Raw genomic sequence first — 22,790 nt, forward strand, 5'->3', positions numbered from 1 at the left:
GGGATAAGGGACTGATAAGCCCTGATGTGATGGCACAGATCTCAGTGGGAGAAGCAGACTGCAAGAGTCACAATAGTTTCTGCCTTCCAGGAACTTCTCTGGAAGCCAGCTCCTCCTGCCTTGCTCTCCGCGGGAGTCATTTTCCCTAAAGCTCTCATGTCTAAAGTTCTCCTGCACCAAGCCCAGCCATGCTGCCTCAGATACGATGCTCCACTCTCACACTCTCTCACTTCAAGTCCACTCACCTCCCCTTGAGCATAAGGTTCTCTCTCCGATAAGGCTCACTCCTTCCTTCCTTCCTTCCTTCCTTCCTCCCTCCCTCCCTCCCTTCCTTCCTTCCTCCCTTCCTTCCTTCCTTCCCTCTCCCCAAAATTAAAAAAAAAAGTATTTATTTACAGTCCAAATGTTGCCACTTCCAGTTCCCCTCCCAGAGTTCTTCACCCCTCCCCCTCCCCTTCGCTTTTGAGAGGCTGCTCTCCCATCCCCCTTCCCAGGAGCATCAAGTCTCTGCAGGATTAGGCACATCCTCTCCCACTGAGGCGGGACAAGGCAGCCCTCTGCTAGTGTGTAGGGCTCCTTTCTTAGAGGTAACCTTCAACCAGCACTTTCCCCACTCCTGCCACTCTCACGTGTACAGTTTCTTGAAAATGTGGACTCCCTGGACCTTGTCCCTCTCCCTGTACATGCTCATGGTTTGCCATTTTGAACGTTTTCTCACAGAAACACACCGATGTTGAAATGAGACCCTTTCAGACAGTGCCTTGCTTCACTCTCCTTTAATCCAAAACTCTGTGATTCTCTTCCGATTGTCTTACCAATCCAAACTGCCTCCAGTCTCTGGGTTGAGCTTTGAGTCCAAACCTTTCCCACCACCTTGGGTCTTCTGCTCCCTTTCAACATCAATTTCTTTAACATGCTTGTTACTGCTCAGATGTGACAGTCCCTCCCCCAACACACACACACATACACACAACACATAGGACCCTGAGTCCGGGGTCTGTATCTCCAGAAAGCTTTTCTCATTTTCCCCAGTGGGGTTTTTGGAGAATAATTAAAGGTTCTATTTGTTTACTTAATAAAAAAGTGTAGAATTAGCTGTTATCAAAAGTGAAGTGTAAGAAACCTGGGTAGGATTCAGATAGAATTTTGACCTCACTCAAATTATTATGTGTATCAAACTGTAAGTCCAGTTAAGTCTCTTTTGTAGCTAGAACTACAACTGTGTCGAAAGCTGTTTCTCCTTTCAAAGACTGTGTAATTACCTCTGTGCTGTACTAGTGAACTGAATCATTTGAATATGCCATTTGGTTGGCAGTAATAATTTTCTGTTGTCATTATAAGAGATTCGGTTTAAGTTTTTCCTTATATTCTCTCTTCCTATCTTGAAAATCATCACTTTTACCCTGAGAACTAATGAATCATAAGCAGTGAAGACACAATGTTTTAAGTAATAATTAAATTTATCAACAAGTGCCGGAGGGCGAGCTGTAGAGCATTTTTATACCCTGTGCTTGTATATTAATTAGAGCTCGGTCCACGGGAGAGAAGGAGCTTAAGGAAGAGAGATTTCTGAAAGCATCTGAAAGAGTAAAGTAGGCTTTCTGTCTGTTGGAAGAAGCAGAACAATAAGGTGCACTGGATTGCCAGGGAGCCCTGAGTTGAAGATGGCAGCAGGGCTTTGTTACCCAGCAAGCATCCAAGGTTTGTAATCATATTAGATTACCATCTAGACACACGCATGGGCAACAATTATATAGCGGTGGCAAACAGACCACGGTGCCTGGATAAATCACTCAGTTCTGCTATCAAGAAAGAAAACTATCATTTTAAATGCAGTATTACTGCCACTGCTCAGCTGACACTTTGTTACCAATAAATGAATGCTTCCGGGTGGATTCAGTTTGTTTGTTTATCTGGAATGCAGATCAGGGAACATTTTCTGGGGCCCTTTCTATCTATATGTGTTTCAGGAAGTTCGTTTAATTAAGACTTCTGAAATGATGTCTTTTGGCGTGCACTTCGCATATGAACTTGAACTGGCCTTCACTCTCGTTCAGCCTGAGCGCTGTCAGCCATTCTGCAGATCTGTAGTCAGTCTCTAGGTAGACTTTTTGCAAGGCAAAAGAACCAGTCAGTAAATCCTTAGCCTCAAAAGCTAAGCTTCTTCTGTACCCACGTTTTACAAGCCTCACCGCCATTTGTTATAAGCACAAGGGCTGACTTTGCAGTTTTTCCTCCCAATTGATTTTCCTTTCAAACTCAGATCTTTAATATAACTCCTTTCTGTTCCCCTTTAAGAGTTCACTCATTCCCTTGGCTTCCAGAGATACCGCTGAATTTATCTGTCCCGTGCTTATGCCAAGTTACTGTTCCCAATTTAAGAAGTTTCCTCAGATAAAAGTTTTATTATTTAAGATAGGATGAGTCAAGAAAGCCCTTGCCAGGAAATGTCATCTTCCTGGAAAAACTCAAACCACAATGACCTCCAGCAACAATGGACTGATAGGGGTGTGGAGGAGATAAAACAGTTACAGATAAGCCTCAAAATTCCTGTCAGCCAAAACCTTCAGCTGTACCCTACTCCCAGCTAAGTTCTCCATAGAAGCTGCAAAGAATGACTTGAGACGCATTATCTCTTATTGGTTTTTTTTTTTTTTTTTCGGAGCTGGGGACCGAACCCAGGGCCTTGCGCTTGCTAGGCAAGCGCTCTACCACTGAGCTAAATCCCCAGCCCCTCTTATTGGTGTTTGATAACTGGAAGCCTTTAGTGTTTTAATAATCGGAAGCTGTTAGTTTGGAACCCAGGAAAGGGGAGGTGTGGAACGCTGCTGTTCTCTGTGAGTAGTTTCTGAAACTCAGTTCAATTCAGCTGTAGCCAGACCTTCTCCTACACGTCCCGCTCCTCTGTCAGTGGGTTAAATTGGACTTTGTACTAATCTGTCCCTTACACCCTTATTTATATCAGAAAACAGAGTTCACAATGGATTCTTAACAAAAAGGAAGAAATTCAGAGACTCAGGGAATGACTTCTGTTCTTCGGTTCACATTTTCCTGCCAAAGAAAAGAGATGGAGGGACAGAGCAGGAGGCCCACAGAGACGTAAGGTACTGATGTCTGTGCCAAAGGATGCTCACCGAAGCAGACAGCAGACCAGAGAGTCTAAAAAGGAGTCTCCTCACAGAATTTCTCAGAGGCTCCATGAGCAACCTACCAGGAAAAGGCTCCTTACTCACTACCATCTGCAGATCCCAGAAACCCTGACAACCAACTAAAAGATCTTCCTTGAGGATTTCCATTTGATAAAGCTCGTTCCTGTTCGGTCTTAAGGAAGCAGAGTTTGGAAGCCACTCTCCCAGGAATACTTTGCTGCCCTCCCTCCCCAGCACCATTTCCCCTAATGTTAAGCACTGGCCTCTTCTACAATTCAGGTCCACTGTGGGCCAATTGATACTGGGCTTGACCAAGCTTTGGTTTTACTAAGTCCCTTCTTTCTAGTGACACCCATGTCTCTTTTCTTGAGTACTGGTCTTCCCTTACCCCATTTTATTGCACCTAACTATTGGTTCCCACAAGTAAGAGGCATCTTAACTCGAACCTTAATACATGTAGCACCTACAATATCAATTTAGTTACGATGTCTAAACATCAATCATGGTGTAGAAACTGATCTAAAATAGTGATCAGAATATAAAAAATGTCCAGTAAGTACTGTTTGGTGACACAGATTAACAATTAGCTGTGCCTTCAAGGATACACAAGGAATATAAACCCTCACATAATTCATAGGTTGACTCAAACTACAACTTCAGAAACAGACCTCCTTATAATATAATCAATGAATCACCTCATCGTCACATTCCAGGATCATGGTCCTTGGTGCGACATCCTACAACAGTATAGGAGCTGAAGGGATGGGTGGGCCTTTCCAGATAACTCTACTGATGACCAGGAAAACACGTGAACCATTTCACAAAGCAAGCTCCATCAAGAAATTTGTGGAGGTTCCTGGTGTTTCTGTGTCAACCTGTAGATCTCATTTTAGATAAAGCTGAGACTACAGAGGTGCGTAAACCAAGAGCACACACATCACAGCACCCAGCTTCGCCATTTCTCTTCACCTTTCCCATTTCCTTGGCTCATAGGAATTTTCACCAGGAGCTTCCCTGTTACCTGCACTCCCATCTTCCCTTCTCCAGCTCTAGTTTTGGATGGGAGGACCAATGACTCTACTCATCAACACACGGAAGAACAGACACCAAAGAGACTCACCAAGTGCCCCTTAGGTACTGGTAACTTACACGCTTCCCGGAGTTTCTCCTTGTCATAGTGGAGTCCTTCATAGTCTTGTAAACTGATTTTGTTCACGCGGATCCTCAGGCGATCTGGGACAGACTGGGGACTGCAAGACAAGAACCGAGTGGTCAGATATAGTGATGGAGTGGAACTGGAAAGTGAGAAAGGGTCCTGGAGAGACTAGGGGTGATCGAATCTCCTGTGGGTTAAAAGGTCTGTTTACAAACCAGAAAAACCATGAAAGTTATCTAAAGAGTCCTTTCCCAGAAACTTAATATAACTGCACTTTAGGTAAGAACATGGGACTAGGAATATTTGCTATTAGTTTGCCAAAACTTCAAATAAGATCATGCATGTTGTTGTATAATAAATAATAACAAATAATGAGAACATGTTAGTGGTCCAAAATAGTAGTAAATATGTCTATAGTAGTCAACGCTGAAAAAAATGTACTTACTAGGCACAAAACTAGGCATCTAGAGTACACAAGACCAAGGTTGAGATTTCCCATCCTGTTGAGGAGTCTTTGAAAGCACCACTCAGTTAAGGGATGATATAAGTTGAAGCTGCCTGTGAGGTGCCTTGTAAAGAAGCACACAGTCATGCTGAAAGAACTCTTTCAGGCTGGCCCAGAAGGTGTTTTAATTACTTAATCAGGAAACCACATTCACTGAGGCACCATGTTTGCCTGCCTGGATTCTGTGTCTTAAGTTACATCTTCAAGTGGTATAATCCTAGGCCTGAGTTGAATGAAAACAAACTAAATGGTTATCACCTCCTCTATGGAGCAATGTATTCCTTTTGGTCCATGAGAATAATTTAGTTTCATTGGTTGAAAAAAAACTTTCTCAAACACAAGAACTGCTGCTTATTTTGTTTTTAATAGTAAATCGTAATAAACATTGCCAACAATAGAAAGGGAGAGATAAATTTTATGTTTTTCAATGTAAGTGTATAAGTCTACAAATTCTAGCAGGTTAGCATACATGAGGTACACTGTATTGAAAAGGTGCCAATACAAAACCACACAGAGGCTAATCCTGAGCAAGCCCTGGAGACCGATGTGATGGCTGGGTGGTCTGTAACTCAAAGTATGACCATTGGGTAGCTAATCTACTGACATTGTGCTGGTTATGGTGGAGGCCCAGGGAATAAATCTGACATGAGTATATTAGTCATGATGAGAAGAGAGCTAGTTTGATGAAATAGCTACAGATCAGTAGACCAGACCTACTGTCATATGCCTACAAGCATCATTTCACCAACTGATTAAATGTTGGTTTCAAAATATAAAGTGATTTTTAAGGTCACATAGCTCTATATGGCAGAGGTAGTTCCCAACACTCATTCTGGCCTTACTATTATATACTACTCCTCTGAGACACTGAGACCATGAGACTACAGATAAATAAAACCAACAGTCCTTGTCTAAGACAGCAAAGCCATTACAAGGTCAGCTGATCTCTAACTAGTGTCAAGAGGGTTTTATTTGTCAGTGATAAATAAATAAAACGTGAGGTTTGTTAAGTAAGCTGTGACACAGCCTAGCAAGAAAACATGAGGCAGGTGTTGTGAATGGATGCATAGATCTATATTGACTTAAAAGAGAAATTTGGCTATGACATCATGGAAAACCATATATGGCTTAAATTCCTACTTTTAAATTGTAACACTTAGAAGTTTGTGAGTGTAAAAGAAATGTCTGCACATTCTGTGATGACAGGCAGGAGGTGAGTATAGGGTGGAATGAGTTCTGTGTAAATATTCTTTAGAGATAATGGTGGATCAAATGCCACTGAGCACTAGTTGTCTTCAGTAGTCCAGTGCCAACAGGTCTAGAGACCTTGTTAGGGAAATAGTTGCCAACTATAGACAAAATGTAGAGAACTGATGGCCAGTCCTTGCTCCTACTTCCATGGGTAACACCCACCCCAGCCCCATCAGAGTCTACTCCCTGTCTGCCCACATTAACTCCTGGCTTCACAGTTTTGCCCACTGACTCCACCCCATACGATGCTGCCTCTGGAAACACTAAGCTCCATGAAACCCTCTAGGGACATATTATAGGATCAACTGTTTGAATAGGGTTTTGTAGATCCTAAGTGAACTGACATATTAGTTCATTTCTTCTAACAAGACAATCAGCTAAGTAATGATTGTGTCACTAGCCAGCATTGGATTCTCTTATCCATCCACCTTCTTATTGCTTTTAGCTCCCACCTTCTTGCAAGTACTTAAAACAGACACCAGTAAGAGCTTTCTTAAACCAAGCCTTCTAGCTAAGCTATCATGTGTTTGGCTTCCTAGTAAATGATGACTTAAAACCTTAAAAAGAAAATGTTGACTTAACAGAAACCCATTAATAATTTTTAAGGCACCAGACCATGGACTAAGTAATGGAAATTCCCTTCCAATCATTCTTGACCCTTGCCTAAACAGTAGATTTGGAACAGGGGCAACAAATCCAGTTGTTGAGAGAAGCTGGGCTCCAAAGCAGACTGGCTGGATCTGAAGCAAAGTTCTTCTACCTCCTATCTCATCTGATTTAGTCTCCTCATCTGTAGGATGGTGACAACAGAATCAACCTCATAGAAACATCATGAGAACCAATCAGTTTATGTGATACACCTTGAAAAGGTGCCTGGAATATTCTAAGTGTCAAAGAGGCAGTAGCTAATACCATTGTGATAATTGCCCTGATGATTTCTTCCCTAAACAAGGTTCTACCCAACAATAGCATCTGCTATGTGAGACACTGGAAGATTCAGAACTGATAAAGGAACTTCCTAGACATTTCTACTGAGGGTCTGGGGGGAAGAGGCAATGTCTTTTTCATATGGTGTCCTGACATTCTACACTCACGAATATTCTCCAACTTGGTATTTCACAAAGCCAGCTAATGGCAAGGAACTGGACAGCTAAAAACATAGGGGACAAAAAAGTGCATTGAAATTAAGTGAAAGCCAAGCAATTCAATTTTATTCCTGTGTCACATTATATTAGTGTCCCATTACTGGCTGACTGAGGTGGAGGACAGCAAAGCTGTTCCCTGGAGTCTGGGGAATAGCCCGGCCATTAGTTTTCTAAAATTACATTTTGCCAAGGAAGTTAGTAGAGCATAGAAGAGACTCCTAAGTTGAATATAAAGAAATTTGCCTCCATGCCAACCAACATCTACAAGCAACCCAGACTGACTTAGGCATTATTGTATCAAGAGTTCTAAACTTAGCTTCCAGAGGGCATTTGAGTTTCCAACAAGAGAGCCAGAAACTTGTGAATTGCCCTTTCTATTGAGGTGGGGATTGCAACCTGTTCTTTTCATACTAATTTCTTCTGAAACCTTATACAGAGTCAAAAGTCACTGTATAATCACTTCCCTTAGCTATACAACACGCAGCTGTTGCCTTGTGAGGTGGGAAGGAAAGGGACCATCATCCATTGCAACAACTTCTTTAGTATTCAGGACCATTCTCTTACTACTTACTCTCTGTTAAGAGATACCAGCATAGATGTTGCTGGTAATCCTCACCTCTCTCTACCCCCCCCATGTGTGTGTGTGTGTGTGTGTGTGTGTGTGTGTGTGTGTGTGTGTGTTGCTACGGATCAAACTCAAGGGAGACAAAAGAGCTATATATCTATGATATTGATTGATCAAAACTACAAAGAATTAGAGACAGTGAATGTTTGCAAGAAACTTTACTCAATGACGTTAAGTATATACATCTTAATACATGTTATGGACAGGACCCTAAAAGTTATATAAATATTCTACACACTATACCTTGTGAATCTCCTGTCTTAATTAAGATTTCTCAGATGGCTCATTTCAAGGTATTACAGGATTTCTTTTTGTAGCCCCGGCTGTCATGGAACTTGCTCTGTTGAGCAGGCTGGCCTTGAACTCAAAGATCCACCTGCCTCTGCCTCCTGAGTTCTGGGGCTAAAGATGTGTACCACCATGCCTGGCTCTCTAACTAATCTTTAATAGAAGTCGTTCAACTAGTCCTTATGTTATGATGGGCCCATAACTGAAATATTAATTATTAACATGAAAACATAATAGGGATGAGTTACTCCTTCTTTGCAACTCCAGCACCCAGAGTGCCACCTTTCCATCATTTCTGGTAGGTATTTATGAGACACCCTGGACCACCATGGCCATGAGGCTTCAGGAAAGGTTGGCACTTTCACATTGCAGCTTTCTGTTCTGACATGGCTGTCCATTTCTGTGTTCTCTCTGATTGGTAGATCAGGAGGTAAATCCACGCAGGGTTATGATCTCCCCACCCGTCACTGTATCTCTAGTGGGTCCACATAGATGAAAAGAGAATTGAGAACTAGAACTGTTTACCCAAAAGACCAAGAGTCCACCTGAGGATCCATGGTGTTCAGCCAAAGGACAGGAATCCAGGAACACCAACCACTAACTCTTTACACCAGCTGCCAAGTGGGGCTCGACTTAAGTACAATTATAACTGAAGCTTCCTTCAGGAATATTCTAGAAATTGCTGAAAGTTTCCTTTGGACATTGTTTGCAACTGACATTGAAAATAATCTAAATATAAACACTTCCAAGAAGGCCTCTACAATAAAACAAATTGAATCAACGTTTCTGAGCAGAGATTTAAAATGGAATTCTGACACCTGCTAACTCATTACAAAACATTCATCTTCAGTTATCTTCTGCTGGACATGTGAGAAAATGCCTCAGGATTCTAGAATTGTGCAGAAGTTTTTGAACTCAGTAGAAATAACTCAAAATTTACATTAATGGTGGGCTGTCAGGTGATCGTCCTACCAGACTCGTGTTACTGCTGAATCCTCCACAGGTTGCCCATGTTTCCGTATAGGGATGTACTACTTAGTTTTATGTCAACCCAACACAAGCTAAAGTCATGTGAGGGAAGAAAGCCTCAGTTAAGAAAATGCCTTCCTAAGATGGGCTGTAGGCCAGCCTCTAGAGCATTTTCTCAATTAGTAATAGATGTGGGAGGGCCTAGCCCATTGTAGGTCAGGCCACCATTGAGCTGGTGGTCCTGAGTTCTACAAAAAAGCATCTACTCCACACTCAAACCAAACCACCACATCTGCACCACACCAAACCACCACATCTGCACCACACCAAACCGCCACATCTGCACCACACCAAAGCACATCTGTACCACACCAAACCACCACATCTGCAACACACCAAACCACCACATCTGCATGACACCAAACCACCACAACTGCACCACACCAAACCACCACATCTGCATGACACCAAACCACCACATCTGCATGACACCAAACCACCACATCTGTACCACACCAAACCACATCTGCACCACACCAAACCACCACATCTGCACCACACCAAACCACCACATCTGCACGACACCAAACCACCACATCTGCACCACACCAAACCACCACATCTGTACCACACCAAGCTAGCACACCTGCACCATGCTCAAACTAGAGTCACATTTACTTTTGATGCTATATAATATCTGGCTGCCAAACTACCGCTTCCCCTCCATGGGTTTGTGGCTAGGTCTTATCTCTACTTCCTCCTTCTGCTCCATTTTTGCAGGCTAACCCCATTCTCATTTCTCAGCCTAACTCACACTTGGGCAGCATTTCACACTGTGATTAGTTCTACTCCCAGAAACTCTTTGCCCCTTGGACTTTTGTTGGAAGGTGTCTTTTGATTTCCCACCCACGCTTCCAGGAAGTCCTCCTTTCTCTCTTGTGCCCCTCCTCTTCCAGACATTTTTCTAATATCTGTGCTTCTCTGATGTTTACACTTCCCATAGACCAAAATACTACCATCACCTTGAACCTAGAGGAGCTCCCTGCAGCTAAAATCCCCGTGACGCACTGTTTGAAATGAAACATGATTGGAACAGGAGGATTTTGCTCCCTCCCACTGTCGAATCATGAGTACACTTGGAGCCAGAATTCCACCTACAGCTCTCCTCTCTCTCACAACATATGATAGACTTTTAACATGTTAGAGCTATCATACAAGTGGAGAAGAATCTCTACCTGTGATCAGACGCCATCTGCAAACATAATTCTAATGGGTGTGGACTCTCTTGGCCCTTCTATTGGCCAAGCTGACAACCTTCAAGGAAAACTGTTTCTATGTGCCCCCCTAACACAGTCATATAATGTTCCATGCTGGAAGAGCATGAACACTGGGAAAATGCCATGAGGAGAGGTGAAGAAGAGGCTAACACACCACAAATGAGGATGGGTGGGACTTCAGTGTAGAAGACACTGTGGGGTTTTTTTTTGTACTAAAAGTTCTGCCACTTCGAATAGCTGGGATGAAATCCAGTTGAGAACAACACATTATACTACTTGTATGCTGAAGGCACATTACACAGTGAAAATCTCCTTCTGTAACCCAATATCCCATACAATGAATAGACAACAATGAAAATTAAACCCAAAACTTTGTAATAAGCATAATAAAAATAACATAGTAACAGTTGGAACTGAACTGAGGCAAGTGCAGAATTTAGTCTCTTTGCTTCCAACAAATTAGGCCAAAGTCATTTTAATCTTAAGAAGCAAGTCCATGCAACAGAGGATTCCTAGTTACTAAAACAAAACGTCTGACGATTCCAGCCTAAAATTCCGGCTTGAGGTTCTTTCAGGACTGTAGCCTGCAATAGCAGGGAGAGTTCCTTTGTTGTTCTGACCGAGAGGAGAACTATGGGAACAAGTTCTTGGGATGGAGCCAAGGAGACATAATGGAATAATGTGAGTCATATGCCATCAGGATGACCGTGGCTCTCCTGTGCTCAGGAAGACAGACATTCCCGACGTCTATCTAGCAAACAAAGGTTCCATACTTATTTGCTGTCTAAAAAGCTTCCGTTGGGCTTACAATCCCAGAACGGTTTATTATGCTGTTAAATTATATTCACAACTGACAAATTGAGCTTCCTTTGTTGGAGAACAGTATGGTGGGGGAGGGTGCTATGATTTGAGAGGCTTAAAAAATGTCATTTGACAGAAGAAAATGTGTGGCTTTTCACACGTAACAGGATGAGCACTGGGACTAAGCTTCCCAATGCAGGCATGTATGTTTCCTTTCCAAACTCTCAAAGTCCGTGGGTGAACTGAAAAGTGTTATTTGAATGGATGTACCCAGAAAATCGGGCAAAATAAATTGCCATCTTTCCTTTGCAACACTTGTTTCATATACAGAGCAGCAGGGAAAAGATTAAGAATTAAGATCTGTTTGCTTATGACTGAAAATACTCCATCGAAACAATAAAAGCAAGAGCCAAGAAGCACAAAGCAGTAACAGGACAAAAGCCAATGTAACTACTGCCATGTGTGGTTCCTCCAGAGGATTACGGTGTGGCCATGACAGAAGTAGAGGTCAGTGAAGGGCATTGGCTTTGGAAGGGATCATAGACTCCAGGCTCCTTGGCCCTTCATGTTTGGTGGAGACCTCTCATTCACTCTCACTCATTCGCTGCCGCTGTGGTCTGCATGAGGTAAGGTAGTCAAGGTGAGCCCTTACTGAGTCCGTGACATACTGTTTGAACAGACTCTAAAGCTGTGAGCTAAAGAAATTAAATTTTCTTTTCCTTATAAAGTTACCCTGCCTTGAGCATTTTGCTATAGCAAGAGTGATTCATACAGCTATCCTCTAAGCCACTGGGTCAGGAAAGACTGAAATGGGTGCACTGCCACGAATGGTCCTATTGAAAGGAGACACTGAAAATCCTGCATTAGACTTGCTTTCCTGAGAAACAGACGTGGTTAGGAGAAGAATCACTATGTTATTCTAAATGAGGAAAATAAAAAGTCAGCACAGGCCAGATGTGATGATGAATCTTCACTGTCAGTTTGACTGGGTTCAGAATCACCTAAGAGATATACAGCGTCTGCATGTGTCTGTGAAGATGTGATTCTAGACAGGTCTGAGAGAGTAAGATCTACCCTGACCTGGATGGCACCACCAAACAGGCTAGGAACAAGTTTCAATAGAAGGTGAAAAAGGAGAAAACCAGATGACCACTGGAACTCTCCTTCTTGTTTCCAATCTGCCCAGAGGTGAGCAAAAAGCCTCACACCCCTCCGGCCACATCTTGACAGATGTTCTAAGGCACCATGCCTTACCCACCACAGGAGACTACCCTTGTCTGAGACAAAGTAAGCAAGTCCTTTCCTATGAGGCATTTGCCCAAAGCAGTGCCAAAAGTAACTAATAAAACTGACAATATTAGTTTAAAAATTGCATGAGAAATATTTATCTATAATGCCTTAACAGCACACATAAATATTTCATGTGTGCTTAGAATTTATTTCTTTTATTATTGTGCTTATATGCATGATGCATTTCTGGGCATATATGTGGAAGTTAGAGGCGATTTTGTGTAATCAATTCTCTCTTTCTACCTTCTACTGGGTTCCAAGGTCTGAACTCAAGTCATCAGGCATGCATGGCAGGGAGTGCCTGTAGCTGCCAGGGCACTTCACTGACCCACAAAAATGCTTTGTAAGCAGATTTATAAACTTTAAACGTAATCTACCTATCAAAGAAACTTCTAGAAAAGTGCTGTATCTTGATTGGTTGGGAACTGATGTTTTCTCTTCTTTGTGCTGATTTATTTCTTTGCTCCAGACTAACCGTTGCTTAAGTATTGACTGTTCTGTGCAGATGAACAAACCAGCCTTTTCTCCTCACGCCTCCTGTAACATATTCTCTTTTCACTTCACTCGGGTGTTTCAGGATGTTAGGACAGACCAGGAAAACGCAACTGAATTGGTCTAATTGGTCTAACTGAATTCAAACTCTCTCATGAATGAAATGTCCTTTGTGGTTCATCACCATGTCAGTAATGTAACATACATACATACATACATACATACACACACACACACACACACACACACACACACACACATACATACCCAGGCCCTCAAATACCAACTTTTATTGATAAGTTCTTGTTGTTATCAGGTACTAACTATTCCAGTGCTAGAGCAAAGGATGAAACGCATCTCTTTTGTTCTTGAATGCGGAATTTACAAAACATCCTGAAGATTTCTTTCCTGGGTAGAGAATCCATTTATAAATAAATCTGTTGTCTGTGGAGATGATCAGAACAAACCCTCCCCTTCCGTTTACAGTCATAAGCCCTTTCCTGGTTATTTTATTACAACAATGTCTTAGGAGTTCAGATCTGAACTAAATTTAACATGCCTCTTGTCCGGCCACTTTATTTTTTTTATAGAGAATGAATTTGGAGACACGCCAACAACCTCACTCTGAACCCATGTAATGAATTCTGAAAATCCACTTATGTAAAAGGGTAATTTCCTTCACCTCCTTTATACCTTTAATAAAAATTATTTTCAGGAATTAAATGATGAATGTAAGTGCTAGATGTTAGGCTCCATTTGCAAACTGCTAGTGACACACACACACACACACACACAGAGAGAGAGAGAGAGAGAGAGAGAGAGAGAGAGAGAGAGAGAGAGCGCGCTAAAATCCAGGTCCAATGTATTTAGTGTGATGCTGCTAGGAGCCAAGTTGTGCTCGCCACCCCCAGCTGATCTATATAACCATCCTTAGCATCTCAGAATATGACTTGGAATATGCAAAGAATTGGTGTTTTGTGAGGAAATAAGTAAGAATAAGATTATTTTGGAAGAAGCAAGCACATCAGACCATTTTCTTTATTTGAAAAAAAAAAAGGATTTGGTAGACACCGGTGTTAAACTCTATGAGAGCAATTGGAGAAGATGCCATCTCCAAGTATAGGACACAGGGTTCCGAAGTCAGCCCTGGCCGCACCTTTGTCTAGCCTGCCAAACTATGAACAAACACAATTCTGTGACTTCACTGCTCAGTTTGTAGTGCTCTGTTAAAGAAGCCCAAGCAAATTTATATGGGTATCAGCTCAAACGCAGTGAGGGTCAACTTGTTTAGTTTAATCCTGCAATTAAAATTAACAATGTGTGTGTGTGTGTGTGTGTGTGTGTGTGTGTGTGCACGCATTATACATTATATATTATTATACTATATATTAACAATATATATGTATTTAAAATTGCGTAAGAAACATTTGTCTTAAATGCCTTAACAGTACACATGAATATTTTGTGTATGTTTAGAATTTCTTTTATTATTGTGTTTATATGCATAATGTCTGGGCATGTATGTGGAAGTTAGAAGCAATTTTGTTTAATCAGTTTTCAATTTCTACCTTATATGGGTTCCAAGGATTGAACTCAGGTCAGTGTGTGTGTGTGTGTGTGTGTGTGTGTGTGTGTGTGTGTGTGTGTGTATGTGTGTTCAAAGTAAAAAAAATCACTTTCCCAAATTTCAAGATGTCCCCCAAATCCATGTCCACTTGATACTCCACTGCTGTGACTATTCAGGTCCCAATTTCAACTTCTTCTGAAAGAAGACAAGCTGTACAGAAAAACTGAAGCCATGCCTTTGTGTTTACTGAATTTTTTTAAGGTCAGAGTTTTATATGTTTGGCTTCCTTTTTACAATACAAAAGAGTCAAATCCAGGCTTCTATAAATGCTAGGTCTATATTCTCTCACTGAATTACATCTCCCATTTAAATTATTTTTTTATAGTTTAAAATGTGTATTTGTTAGGGCCAGCAACATGGCTCAGTGGAGGTACGGACACTTGCTGGGAATCCTGACCACCTGGCTCTGTTCCTGGAACCTATGTTGTGAAAAGAAAAAAATAGTAATCAATTCCCATAATGCCCTCTGACTTGTGTGACTGTACATATGCACAATAAAAAATAAATAATGCAAAATTTAACAAAACATTTTTACTACAAAATACATGTAAAATATTCTCATGCCTTTCCCCATACCCAATAATACACTTAGAGCATGTATGATTTAGAAACCTTTTCTCTCTTATCCCAAAGACGACTTTGACAATGGCCCCATATGCCCCATATACCCAAGCCAGCAAAACCAGCCCTGAATAGTCGCCTTACTCTTGAAGTGAACTCTTCCTATACAAAAAGTGCTGAGTCCTAAAATTGTTCATTCACCTACACAGAAATGAATAATTCATCTGTAAATATAAATGCTAAAAGCAATGTGATACAATTTTTAAAATCCAGGGAATCCTTAATGCATTGGGCCTTTATATAAATATACTGGATCCTAAACCCTGCACTGTCTTCTGTAATAGGAGACCATAGAAGCCATCCCTCAGCGGCATGACCCTTCATGGTGAGCATGGTGCTGACCCTCACTGCAGGAGACATACACATTACTCTTCCTGGTAAATCTGATGCTGACCCTTACTATAGGCAGAAGCCTGGGTATCTTTGTACACCTTTTCTTATAGCAACACTTGTAACTTCAAAGAATCAAAACATCTAAAATGTGTAAAACTGAACTCTTAATAATCCACATCTACCTTTTGCTTTAAAAATGTATATGGTACAATCTGATTAAACGACATAACTCACACACATTCACACACTGCAAATGACCAGACTTTATATTGATGATGAGTTCACCTTAAGTACTATAGAGAGTAGTCTTAAGTACTATCCTCAGAGCATACAGGCCCATGTTTCAATCCTTACTTTATTGGCTTACAGTGTGTTAGAAAGCAAGCTTCCTACCACTCTTCTCAGTCTCCTCATCTATGATAGAAGCATAATAGTAAGTGCTATCCAATGCAGTGATTAAGGTGCTAAGCTGGTCACTGTATAAGATGCCTGGCACAGTGTAAGTATGTATCACCTCTCTGACCAAGTGTAAGCATTCGTGTGGGTTCTTGCAGGCAGCGTGGTCTGGCCTTAACTAAGTGTTCCAAGGCAGTACAGTGCCTAGCCTTCTGCTCAGTACCCAGAACCAAAGGCGACCTATAATTCTACAACCAAACTTGTGGATGTTTCCTCTTGAGGCAAATTTTAATGAGATTTAAAGTCATGCCTTGGGTTTACCATGACAGAACTTCAGGGCTGATAGGAATCCCAAGAATTGACTGTATTTTAAAAACTGTCTTAAAAACAAAATGTAAAAGGATTACAAATCCATGGCTCCGTAGTATATGGACAAAGGCAGGGTCATCAAGATATTTACATTAGAAGCCTGGAGTATTTGGTTGGCAGGGAGAGCTGTGCTCTGTTTACCTATGCGTCCCTGCCCTTCTGTCATGACACCCCCTTGATAGGAATGAAGTTGAGACAGAGAAGGAGCTCGAGAGGAAACCTGCATGGCATAAGGAAGCTGTTATTTGGATTTGCAGCCTGACATTGGTTTGGAGACACCCTGGGACAGAGCCAGAGTAATTCTGATGTGCTCTGCCCTAGTAATTTTCCGTTTAGCATATCTTCCGTATGGACAAGCAAGGAAGAGTGGCAGAGGGAGAGGAAAGGGAAGGGCGGCTGTGGAAGGGCAGCCGTGGGCCTACCGGGGTGAAGAACGAGAAGAGGTGGGCAGCAGAATGAGATGACTAGTCAGATAACACCCAACACGTCACAGTTCTGGGAGAGACAAGGGCAAGCGGGAACGGGCAAAGCCTGGCAGATACTTAGAGAACAAATAGCTTCATTTCCAAGAAAATGTGAAACTGACCCTGCTTCATTGTCTGACCCTGGGATCTGGTGCCTTCCAATTCTATAAACAGAGCACTGCTCACCTGTTCTTTCAAAAGAGAAACCTCTAGGCTCCTTTAACTTCTGTAGAAGTGATGTAGGCTCACTGAAATTATAAGAAAAAAAAAAGTATATACAATCACACTGTTCAGAGGTAATTGCACAAGGCTATAATAAAAGGAATATTAGTTGTGAATAAATGACATAAATATGTTGGGGTGCCTGGACCTTTTAATGTCCTCAAAACTGTGTTTTGTTTTTGAGCCAGAAAATATATTACAAATTTTTAAATCCATGAATCTGAATCTGGACATTTTCCTGCCAGATTCTAGAAGCTCGGCTGGCCTGCGAGAGTGCATTTCCATCAGGAGCTTGGTTTGTGGAAATCAAACCACAGGTGAGGGACCATCCTTTGGCATTGGAGGCACAACCTGAAGATCACAGAGGCAGGCATGCAGACGCCTTCAGCAGTGTTCGCGCTGCTCCCCGATACCGTTCTTGATGAAGTGGAGGAGTTTATGGAAAGACAGAAAGAAAGGAGGAAGTGGTGTCCTGCAGCATGTGTGTCTTCCAACTCCACGTCTTACTTTCTAATTACAGTGTCAGGGTCCCAAAAGCAAGAGAGGCGGATGTTGTATAGGACACAGCACAAGGTTAAGTCGGGGAAGTTCGGATGTGGGCAGCTAGAGAAGACAATTACAGTACTTTCTAATGAGCAGCGGAGACTGGCTTCCTCCTCCACTCAGAGGTATGCGGACATTAAACCACAGACCAGCCACCAAGATTGAAGGTTCTCGGTTCTGCATCTGCACGTCTTTAGCCATGGAGCTCTTAAATTCAGCCCCAAATAAAATCTTAAAAATGGCACTGGGACAATGTTTCAGACTCTTTAACTTCTGCAAAGAAAATCAATTTACTTTTACCCTTTCCCAAGAAGCCTCCATTTATCCAAATCAATTTCGCAAAGCTGGGATCACATTCCTCCTGTGGTCAACTATGACAAGTTACCCTGTCCTTCCAATATGTTTACCTCCCCTCAGGCAGCAAACAAACCTACATAAGTTAGCGCCAGGCAGATCCTGTGTGTCTAAATTATACCTTTAGATGGCGCATCCTATTTAACATATGTCAGCGGCAGGTAGGACGCCCTGATGTCTGCAGCGGTGCTCTGCTGCCTTGAGCTGTGGCATGTGCTGAGTAGGGAGTGAGGAAAGACATGGGATGAGGGACCTGACGAGCTCTAGGCCTGGTACGGTAGCCCAGTTATCTTACAGAAGGAAGCCTCTCCACCCTTTTTTCTCCCTAGCTAAAGCAATAGAGCAGCCATAAGGGAACTCTGGAAGGTGAAAACTAGCAACAGACTGGTAGAGAGGGCCAGAATGCAGGTTATCATCTTCTGGCTGGTGTGCTCCCTCACTGTCCCCTCCCACAGACCAATCTGGACTCCAGCAGCATCCAATGTGAAAGTGGATGCCAGGGACAGGCAGGGAGAGAGGTGGGGGGGGGAGGGGAAACCTGGACTCTGGCTCAAGTTCAGGAAAGAGACACCTCAGAATGCTGACTCACTGAGAAAAATCAATCTTTTTTCTCTTTTAATGCTTCCTCTCCGTCATCCACTCACACTTCAGATTTGGGCCATTTTGTGTGCTGCTAGACACCACGGCAAAGGCCCTGTGGCAGCTAAGATTACTGACATCGAGAATGAGATCTCCTTTCTATTCTCTGGAACTTGGATGCCCAGAGGGTTCGCTCAACCTTCTTTGTTTCTCTTTCTGTCACAGAAGGAAACATGATCATAGGGAAGTAACTGAAGCTTGAATTTTCCGGTTGAGGACTGAAGAGGAATGCCTTCCAAGAAGAAGGGGTTCAGAAAGCAGCTTCATAAAGGTTTCTGTGCTGTAAGCACATCTGCATCTTCATCTGCATCTGCATCACCTACATCTAAATCATCTACATCATCAGCATCTACATCAACATCATCTATCTCAACATTACCTACATCTAAATCATCTACATCTACATGAATGCCAGAGGACAGACCCTGCCTAGGTCTGATACCAGAGACATAGTATAACCATACTATCCAATGGAAGAGCACCAAGAAGGATTTGAAAACAAGGAAGCAATTGCAGCCACAACCCTGACTGAAGATAGAACTTGTGGCTTGAACCTCATTATGCCAATTGCCTACTAAGGGGAGTGGGTAACTGAGCTCTTTAAGGAACCAAAACAAGAGTAAACAAAATGAGCCCAACAGGAAAGGAAGGGAGGAAGCAATGAAGGCCAAAGGCCAACTATATTTCAAACAGAAAAACAACCAGGAAAGCCAATATAACCAACAATTCGGGGAACTGGGGATAAAATAACTCTGCCAAGACTGACAAAAACTTCAAAAGATACATTGAATTACAAATATCAGAAATAAAAGAGAATTATCCCTGCAGACTCCACAGAAGTAAAAGCGATAAGAAAAATCCACTTTGTCAATTCCATACACATTAATTGCCCACACAGAGGAGATGCACAGGTTCTCTGAAAATATCAAACAACTCTAAAAAAGATTCACCAAGGTAAAGATAAATAACCTAGAGAGATAGACGCTCAAGGGCTTATTCATTGTTTATATTTTCTGTGTGTAACTATTTGACTGTATGCATGTATGTACACCATGAGCTTGTCTTAAGCCCAGGGAGGTCAGAGGGACTGTCGGGTCCTCTGGAATTACAGTCACAGGCAGTTGTGAAGACAGGCCATCTGAAGAGGATTATGTACTTCCAACTGTTGACTCTCCCTCCAGCTCCTTTGATCTACTTGTAAAGGTTGAGAAGGGGAAAAAAAACCCTAATGCCCAAAAGGTTTCACTCACTGGCAAAATTCTACCAAACAAATGTCAGAGCCTTTTGCAGAAAAAAAAAAAACAAAAAAACAAAAAACAAAAACAAAGAAACAAACAAACAAAGAAACAAACAAACAAACAAAACCTTGAAGAAACTTACAACCGGGTTTGATTCAGAAGATTGGCTGTCCTCCCCAAGGACTTGTAGACATGTTCCTGGGAGGATTGACATTTTTTTCAATGGCATAGCCACTGGCAAGTTGCCCCTGCTCTTGAAAATAACTCCCCACCCTTGCTCCTGTAAGTAACCCAAGTTAAATGAAGCTTACCAGATAGCACCAACAAAAAGACAGGAAAGCAAAAAGAGAGTTGTTTAGGAGAGGAAAGTGCTCAGCAAGAGTAGAGAGGGGACATGAGAAGGTAATGTAGGAAATGTGATCAGAATGTTATATGCACGTATGAAACTATCGTTATGTATGATTACTAAACTCAAAAAAAAAAAAAAAAGAAGATTGGCTGTTTTCCAGAGGACCTGGGTTAGAGTCCTAGCATCCACATGGCTGCTCATAACCACCTGTCATTCCGATTTCAGGAGATAGGGAACCCCCCTTCTGGCCTCAGCTGGCAACAGGAATGCATGTGGCGTAGAGACATGCATGCATGCAAATGCCCACACATAAATTAAACAAATAAAGGATCTCAAAAAGTTAACCTAACCGTGAAAGCAGCATGGTTTCTTAAAACCAACAGCAAAGCAAGTAACCACTCTTTCAACATCATCCTGGAAGCCCCAGCCGACATACACTGAAGAAGAAACATACACGTGCAGATTGGAATGAAATAAGCCAAGCTGTTCCAATTGATAAACTGGAGGATGCTATCAAATTCAAACTAAAAAGACTTCTTAAGCTGGGCTACAGGCTCTAAGGTCAGTGCATAAGAATCCACACTCCCACTGCAGAGATTAACAGCTTAAACTGATGGCTCCGTGGAACACCAGAAGCAACAGGACATGAGGAGGACTCCAAATGTCACCGATAGAAAGGTAAAATGGCAGAACCACTCTGAAAACAGTGTTCCATTTGCTTTCCTGCTAAGGAAACCAAATAGACTCCCCATGTGGAAAACCACCTCATTTCCAGGCATTTAACCTGAGGTAGTGGGAACTCTTGTTTATACAAAATTGACTCCTTAATGGTTTGAGCCATGTCAACAACCACTTTCAACCAGCAACAAGCCAGGTGTCTTTCACTAGGGTAGTGGAAACGGGGACAGGGTGGAAGGCAGCTCAAAACCAAAAACAACAAATGACTGCTCCACATGACAACTCAGATAAATGTGAAAGGGGTTAGGCTCTGTCAAAAGTACCAGCTGAGATGGATTACATACTGTTCGATTCCGTCTTTGTGGAATTCCCAAAGGCACAAATCTATGGTGATCGGTGGCCGTTAGATGTTGGGCAAGTAACTAATGATATCTGGATGGATTACAGGGTAGTATTGTAGAGGAAAGTTAGCGACATTGGTGATGTAATCGGTGTTCTGGTGATGGTGATGGTTATATGAATTTTACACTAGCTTTAAAAACTCACAGGACTGCACCGGAAGTAACAATGTTGCCGCATACAAATGTCAAGGATTGGTTAAAAACACAATCAATTGTGACAAATACCCAGTAAAATGTTGCCAACACAGATACAACTCAAATCGCTCTACGTGGAGTCCTGTCATGCCGGATTATAATTACCCTGTAGTCAACTCAATTAGGTCTAATGCTGGGGTCTTCATTTCCCAAGGGCAGGAACAACGTGGCTTTGTGATCTCAATGTCTTTAATACCCCAGAGTATCTGGTGTCTGAATAAGCAGTGTTGAAAGCTGAAAACGATGAATCGAATGTAAATGGTTCCCATTATTTCACTTTCATGCGGGAAAAGCAAGAAGGAGATGTTACCCGACAAAAAGTGGCTACTAACTAGCAAAAGAATTCTAGAAAGCCCCATGCTGAGGTTCCATGTGCTTTCCAGCAGATGCTCAATTGAAGGGATGGGATAAAGGATTTAACACCATTACCCACAATTTAAGAAATGCAGCATGTGTGTACTTCCCTATGAAGGCATTTAATCACATTGAAGTCACTGATTTTAAGCTACATTGTAGGGGATGCACATGTGAATATTCTTGGCTTAGGGTAGCCTTACTTAGTGAATGGGGAATTAAACGGTTTTGTTTAAAATCCATAAATTCAGATGCACCCATAAAGGACCAAAACATTGTATAATGCTAGTGGCTAGAGAGATGGCTCGGTGGCTAAGAACACCTACTGCTTTTGTAGAGGGCAGGAGTTTGCTCCCAGCGCCCACACTGGGGTGGCTTAAAAACACCTGTAAATATAGTCATCCTCTTCTGGATTCCACAGGCACCTGCACGCATGTGCACAACCCACCCCTCAACACATAACTTAAAAATAATAAAGATAAATCTTAAAAGTATTCCATAGTGCTGACGTTTCGCATGTGGTTGGATTTTAGCGTTACATCACGATTCCCAACAATCTATGTCTCACCACCTTAGCGCCACACGTGTTCTTGCTTTCCTCGGAAAAAAGTCACCTGAAAACTAGAGAGAAGGATGCTTTCCGGGAAAGGGTCCTTCAGGCCATTTCAAGGAGGTAGCATGGCTTTGGGAGAAGCAGAGAGCCCCCTCCAGTGATCCAAAGAGCATCTATTTAAAACAGATTCTGAGAGAAGAGGAAAACCAAAGATCTCGGTTCAGGGTGTCAGGTCAGTCCAGAGGGAGCAAAGCTAACTTCCAAACAGCGCGGGTAGAAAAGGCTACGTCAGCACTGCTCATGATGTGAAGGCACCAAATGGACCTCTCCCCATCATCTTGCTCTATTTAAGATGAGTCTCCACCCAGCTTTGCTAACTTTTATTACTCAAATGCTTCCACCTTGTCCTCGGAGGTATGACACCTCTGTGCTGTAAGAGTATGTTACAGATCCGAAATATTTTCATATTAACCCTACAGTGCTAAAGTAGCCACACCTACCGCCTG

The 22,790-nt window shown here is 42.2% G+C and overlaps 1 protein-coding gene across 7 annotated transcripts in view; it reads right to left on the reverse strand.

Annotated features, from left to right (window-relative positions):
• Dgki (diacylglycerol kinase, iota) overlaps nt 1–22,790 on the reverse strand; it is a 452,769-nt gene that overhangs the window by 127,992 nt on the left and 301,987 nt on the right. For all 7 annotated transcript variants that reach the window (XM_087659331.1, NM_198782.2, XM_087659334.1 and 4 more), the window contains 1 exon segment: nt 4,299–4,399. In XM_087659331.1, coding sequence (XP_087515457.1) covers nt 4,299–4,399 — 101 coding nt within the window.

Source organism: Rattus norvegicus, chromosome 4, assembly GCF_021556685.1.
Source record: "Rattus norvegicus strain SHRSP/BbbUtx chromosome 4, alternate assembly SHRSP_T2T, whole genome shotgun sequence".
Taxonomy (NCBI): domain Eukaryota; kingdom Metazoa; phylum Chordata; class Mammalia; order Rodentia; family Muridae; genus Rattus; species Rattus norvegicus.